General features: G+C 42.3%; 3 protein-coding genes across 3 annotated transcripts in view; 2 read left to right on the top strand and 1 right to left on the bottom strand.

The window, feature by feature from the left end:
• Window positions 1–13: 13 nt before the first annotated feature.
• srd5a2b (steroid-5-alpha-reductase, alpha polypeptide 2b) lies at window positions 14–2,196 on the top strand. Its single transcript, XM_035664138.1, has 5 exons — window positions 14–418; window positions 1,290–1,453; window positions 1,544–1,645; window positions 1,728–1,878; window positions 2,001–2,196. Exons 1-5 carry the CDS (start codon window positions 144–146, stop codon window positions 2,065–2,067), a joined length of 759 nt encoding a protein of 252 aa, XP_035520031.1. The 5' UTR covers window positions 14–143; the 3' UTR covers window positions 2,068–2,196.
• A 100-nt stretch (window positions 2,197–2,296) lies between these two features.
• On the bottom strand, window positions 2,297–5,674 carry mkks (McKusick-Kaufman syndrome). Its single transcript, XM_035664139.1, is given in 5 exon segments — window positions 2,297–3,371; window positions 3,474–3,584; window positions 3,800–3,886; window positions 3,889–3,979; window positions 4,274–5,674. Coding segments are annotated over 5 exon segments (1,707 nt in total). The 5' UTR covers window positions 5,263–5,674; the 3' UTR covers window positions 2,297–2,942.
• Window positions 5,675–5,730: 56 nt separating this feature from the next.
• slx4ip (SLX4 interacting protein) overlaps window positions 5,731–6,193 on the top strand; it is a 32,865-nt gene continuing 32,402 nt past the window's right edge. Inside the window, exon 1 of the mRNA XM_035664137.1 lies at window positions 5,731–5,940. The gene's annotated coding sequence lies outside the window, so the exon portion shown is untranslated. The remainder of the gene's footprint in view (window positions 5,941–6,193) is intronic.

A 6,193-nucleotide genomic window follows, 5' to 3' on the forward strand; every position in this document is an offset into this window, starting at 1 on the left:
CTCTCTCTCTCCCCCTCTTTCCTTTGGGAGGAGTCAGAGAGGCTGTTTACATCAATTTAAATTCACACAGAGGCTTAACATTAGTTTATAAGCAGGAAAAGATCACTGCAACACTCGCCGACCCTGAGGCGCAGACCTGCGAGATGCACTGCTATGGGGATTTGGTTAACTGTCTCAGCTGTGGGATGATCCTGGCAGGACTGGGGTACTTGGTCCAACACAGGAAGACGCAGTCCTCCTATGGGCGCCACATGAGACTCTCTCCTCCTGTTCAGACGGTCCCAGCCAGACTAGCCTGGTTCTTTCAGGAGATGCCAGCTCTCGTGATTCCCCTACTTTTAATGCTCACCTCCCACAAACCCTCCAGTATGGGGAAGTACCTGCTGCTTGGGACCTTCTGCATGCACTACTTTCAAAGGTAAAAGCATAGTCGGAAACTGTGGTTTTGGCTATTTCGCGTGTATGTGAAGGGGAGTGTGAAAATGTAGATGAAGATGTACAGCTGTGGTCTCTGGAGTTGTGTGTAGGTAAATGCACATCACCCCATTCATTCAAAATGCAAGAATCTATACAAGATGAACCTGTCAGCAGGATAGATTTTACACATTTAATTTGTTATTTACTCTGGTTTCATGAGGTTTATAGTTTATAGTTTTTGTTTTATATAGTCTTATACCTACAGTATTATATCTTACATGTATTTTGTTATGTTTGCCTAGTATTGTGTATGAACATTAAAGGTATACTTGTAATATATGGGTACTCTATGAATTAATTTATTCATTATAGAAGACACATTTTCTTTGGTTTATTATGGCACTGACCCACCATTGGAAAAGGACAAACTGAATGCATTTTTTAGTTAAAGCTCCTGTTCTGAATATACAGCAGTAATGATTGCCTTCTAACATTTTGTACTTCCTGACAGAAAACAACAAAAATGTGGTATTCATTTTGGCGTAGATAGATACTGTGCAGCCACTTTGTAAGTAAAAGCAAGAGCCAAAATACACATTTTCGGAAAAATGAGCTTTGTAAATTAGATTTCCTGCTGCTTTAATCTGAAGGCTAAAACACTATGAGGAATGCATTGGTAACCTCCCATGAAGAATAGGGCTTAATGCTACCTTTTTTTGTGTGTGCCTGCACTTAAATGCTAAATCATTTCTACAAAATCTCTCCATGTAAAAAAAAACATGTAATTTGCACTTACCAGTGTGGATGAAATGCATTATTATCCTCCTCCCTGTTTCCACCTGCTTTATCTATTATTGCTTCACCAATCATAGGACATTTGTCTATTCACTACTGACAAGAGGGAAGCCTTTCCCACTGGGTGTGATGGTGGCAGCAGGTTTCTTCTGCTCTCTGAATGGCTTCCTGCAGGGCCACTACCTGCTGCACTGTGCCCAGTTTGATGATGAATGGTCAGCTGACTATCGCTATATAACTGGTAGGAGATATATATCTATTTTTTCTTTTTTAATAAAATGAAATTCTACCATTTTATATGTTTCATACATTTTAATGACTTTTCGTCTAGGTTTACTGCTGTTTTTTGTCGGAATGGCCATCAATATACATAGTGACTATATTCTACGTAGCTTGAGGAAACAAGGGGAAGTAGTTTACAAGATCCCTAAAGGTAAGAAACAAAAATCAAACTTGAATAATCTCTCATCGACTCTGTGCTTGTATTGACCCATGGTTTCCTTAATCTCCTGCAGGAGGTCTGTTTGAATATGTGTCTGCTGCCAACTACTTAGGGGAGATAGTGGAGTGGTTTGGCTATGCTGTAGCCACCTGGTCCTTTCCAGCACTCGCGTTTGCTGTGTATAGCCTGTGTTTTATTGGACCAAGAGCCTATTACCATCACAGGTGCCTGAGACATTAATGAAAATCAAAGCAGTCCCGACACAGAATGAATGAATTTACCTACATTATTAATGCGATTTCCATTTCTGAGTGACAGATGTTATCCTTCTGCTCCTCTGTTTCAGGTTCTACCGGGAGAAATTCAAAGACTATCCCAAGCTGCGGAAGGCTTTGATTCCATTCATCTTCTGAGAGGAAAAACACCTGGCTGTCATCTTCTAAGGGCAGACAATGAACCAGCAGCGGAAGACAAGCACAGGAATGTGCACTCATATTACTGTGTTTCTAAACAACATTCATTTTACTGCACAAGAGTCTGTTTTGGTTTTGCTTGCAGTCATATAGTTCTGTACATATTCTATACAAAGTGCTATAGTAGAAACATGGAAAAAGACTGATAGAATAACTTTGTGCACACAGAAGAGATTTGTTGAGAAGAATTAGTTTACTTTTATGCAAATACTAAATATACAACCTGCAACACAATATATATAACAAATAACACATCTCATTACACTGAATGTAACTTGGTCCAGATTTTATCAGACACTGTGTGACATAAAACATTGTGAAAATAAGTCATTACAGTGGAATATTTGATTGTCTGTTGTTTGTATTTGCATAGATCCTAGTCAGGTAGTTTCTTACCAATCATCAGGTTTAGACTAGTAACATTTGGATAGAACACAAAGTAATAAAAACAAAGGTGAGGCTTTGTTTGATAACTTCCATAGAAAATCTTTTAGGTCGTTGAATTTGTAAACTGTTGCAAACATCATTCAAAGCTCCACAAGAAATTGTGTGTTATTGTGTGGAAAGTTCACAAAAAGGTTAACAAAAAAATCAGTGTGGTAAAAAGTATTTGTTTGTAATATTACTGACAAGCAAGACAATAAATCAACGACTTACCAAAGAGGTAAATCACATGACAACAGGATAGATGCAAGACGTTCAGGCTGGCTGTCCGATTTTCACTCAAGGCAATGCTAACATCTAGTGTCTGAACTGAATATTACATTTATTATGAAAATCCAGAGAGTACCCCACTGGATAAAATGCCTTTTCTGCTAGTTCGTATCTTGAATTACATATCGCACATCCAGTGCAAGATTAGCAGTTTCTACAGCAACTTGTAAAGCATTGAGTTTAGCTGTGAAGGAGTCAAGCACACGTGGCTGCACAGTAGTGTCTCTCAACAGGGGTGCAGGTGAGAACTGGGGGTATTTAGTGCTTAGATAAGTCCACTTCTTGTTTGGGCTACTTTGCATTACTCCACAGCCACAGAAGCCCAAGCTATCCTCCATGTGTTCTTTAATGACATCTGCAGGGACAGTCCAGTGGTGAGCATGAGTCAGGTCGATTAAACAATTCCCACCGTCGTGCTCCAGCGCCGCAGCCACAGACTCCAGAGAGCGGCAGAATCCGTCCACGCCAAGAAGGTACTCTGTCTGTGAGCACCCTAGCGCAGACGCCGTCTCTGTGACTTCATTCACGCTCTAAAAATATGGCATAATCAATACACGTTGTAATGAGATTGCTGTGAATATATGTGGAATCAATAAAACTGGACTGGTTTCAGACTAAAAGCTGTATCTCACCTTGTGTCTGACGTAAGCAGCTAAGTGGGTCTCAGTACACCCACCTCCAAGTAAGGCGGACGGTTCCCTCAGGGTGAGCCTCAACACATGCTCCGTCTTCTGGCACACCACCTTTAACAAGATGGGAAGTTCATTTCCAAGCTGAATTTTTATGTTTTTCAAAAAAAATATCTGATGCAAGCTGATGGTTGGTTGTATCAAAAGTGCTCCAGAAGAAATTAATCTCTTCCCCTGGTTGTGTTAGTGAACCGCTCTACCAATTAGGCTTTATGGGGCCATATATTATTAAAATCTCTACAGTCCCAACACACCTCACTTCATCTCACCTTCAGCTCACTTAACATTGTCTCGTTCCTGTGGCAGAGGATCATCGTACAGATCGCAGACTCCGCAGGAGGGTGTAAATGCAGCATTCCGTTTGGAATCCAAACTGGCCTAATTGTCGACCGATCTCCTTACCCCTTCCCCCGGTAGGCCTTGGCTTGGTGTAGTATGTAATGTGGCCACTGGCCTCAGGCACCTGTTTGAATAAAATGGAACAGAAATCAGTGCAAAATGTACCGTTGGACACCTATAACAAGTTGCCACAAGTTCACCATAAAAAAAATTGGCCCGACAAGCTCCAAAAATGTTTGTCTTAACATATTTACACCCATTAACTTACCCTGACCCCTAATATATCTAAGTATCTTCACGGTTGGATACAATACTTTAATATATATGGAAACTTTGGGGTCTTGATACGTTTTTTTTGTGGTTTCTAAGGGTTTGTCTATATGAAATAACAGCCATTTAGACGCCTACCTGTGAGCTGAGTAAGTGGCTCCATGACATTGATTCCCAGCCTCTCTATCACTATGATCCCATGTCTCCTCAGGTACTGCTGTAGGACTGGGTGTATGACCTTCTGGCATACAAAGAGCTTCACCTCATCTTCAACCACCCGTTTGCCGAGCTCCAGGAGTTGATCCAGGATCTGCGAGTCCGTGTCTACACCTGGGTGCACCTCAATGATCCCATCTCCAAGTTCAGAAAGGTCTCCAGCAAGAGATGCGCTGAACAGCACCACGCGCAGTGGATCTGAATGCAAGCTCTCTACCTCGTTGAGGCAAAAGACATCAGGCACGTCCACCAGCAAACCTGGAAACACTGCAGAGTTTAGCACAGAGTGGCCTTCAACAGAGACAGTCACTATTTTACCAAGTCTGACTACACCTGGGCTGTTACAGGGAACGGTCAGCAAAAAAGCCTGCACAGCCAACTTGCTGATGTGAAGAGCCTCCGCCTCTGTCAGCACACATGCTGGTTTGCTGGAGATAATACTGCGAGATAGTTTGATCAAGCTCTGGCTGCTGCAGAAGTCGAGCTTCACCTTACAACCACAGTCTTCTCCCTGCAGGTAACCAGTGCAGAGACCCAGCAGGTGCTTGTTCACACTGATGGCCACGTTTCCCCTGAGACCTGACCGCTTGGCTTGCTCAATGAGGGACAAGCAGAGGATGGCAGCAAACAAACCGCAGTCGCTGAAGCGAGAAACGTGGTTGAGGATGGAGGTTTTTATCAGATTGATGAAAGGCTGTGAGGAGGAAATGGCTGGAAGGAGAACCGAGGAGGTGGAGGTGGTGACAACGTGCCCTCCAATGTTGTTGTGAACTTGTTTCAGTCTGCCTGTCGGACCAAAGCAAGATCTCAGCAGCTGCCAGAGCAAATGAAGCTTGTCACAAATATCAGTGTCGTGCAGTGGTAGATCCGTGCAAAGAGATGGGGATTTCTTGACGAGACGAGACATGATTTATTTAAGCTGCAACTTCGGACAGTACTGCAGGTTCACCGTAGTAGCATTGTCGACCAGCTAAAGTTACACTAGTCGCTCGGCCTAACGTTAGACAGTGAGTTTACCTTTTGATTGGCGACAATAAGACAAGTTATAAGCGACTATGGCGTCTGTTTAGACTGTATGTTCAGCAACATTGGATAAAAAAAAAACCGCTCCTTTGCTGCTCCCATGGCTACGTACCCCTTTAAGCATTGCCTGACAGAAAATGAAAGAATATACGCTGATAAAAGAAATCAAACTATGTTTATTTCACATCATAGTGGATTTTGTGTGATTACAAACAACGTTTACATACAAGTGGACAACGTGTAAAGTCGAGGGTAATAACGGCTTTGTCAATGCGCAACTCGTTGCCATGGTAGCGGTGCCAACGTTAGGTCCTAGTGGGGTCCTTTCACATAAACGGTCGATTTTCTCCCGCTAGTCTTTAGACATTGTTGCTGTTCACGACAGATAATCACACGAAAACTCAACTCCGCTTCACAACACCGACGGACGGTCGTTTTTTCACTCGCTATTTTCGAAAAGCAGCCCTCTTAAAAAAGAAAACCAGACGCTCCGGCTCACACTCGCCTTCTGCACCTGTTGGACTACAAACTGACGTCATCTCCCGCTGCCTCCGTTTTGGCGGTATGAAAACAACGTGTTGTTGATCTCTCGGTGTTTTAGTTACACAACCTAAATGTCCACAGTGTCGGTGTTGTTGTTGTTTATTTAGAGTTAATCAATAAGATAATCGATCGTCTTGTGGGACCAGCTGCTGTTAACGTTAGATTAATTGAACTAAAATCCCTTAAACTGCATTAACTGTGACCTAACTTCATTTAAAGTTGGTCTGAACATATTAGAGTAAAGGAAAGTCGATATATATATATATATATAT

The sequence above is a fragment of the Morone saxatilis genome, unplaced genomic scaffold (assembly GCF_004916995.1).
Source record: "Morone saxatilis isolate NCDOM2014 unplaced genomic scaffold, NCSU_SB_2.0 Contig19, whole genome shotgun sequence".
Lineage (NCBI taxonomy): Eukaryota > Metazoa > Chordata > Actinopteri > Moronidae > Morone > Morone saxatilis.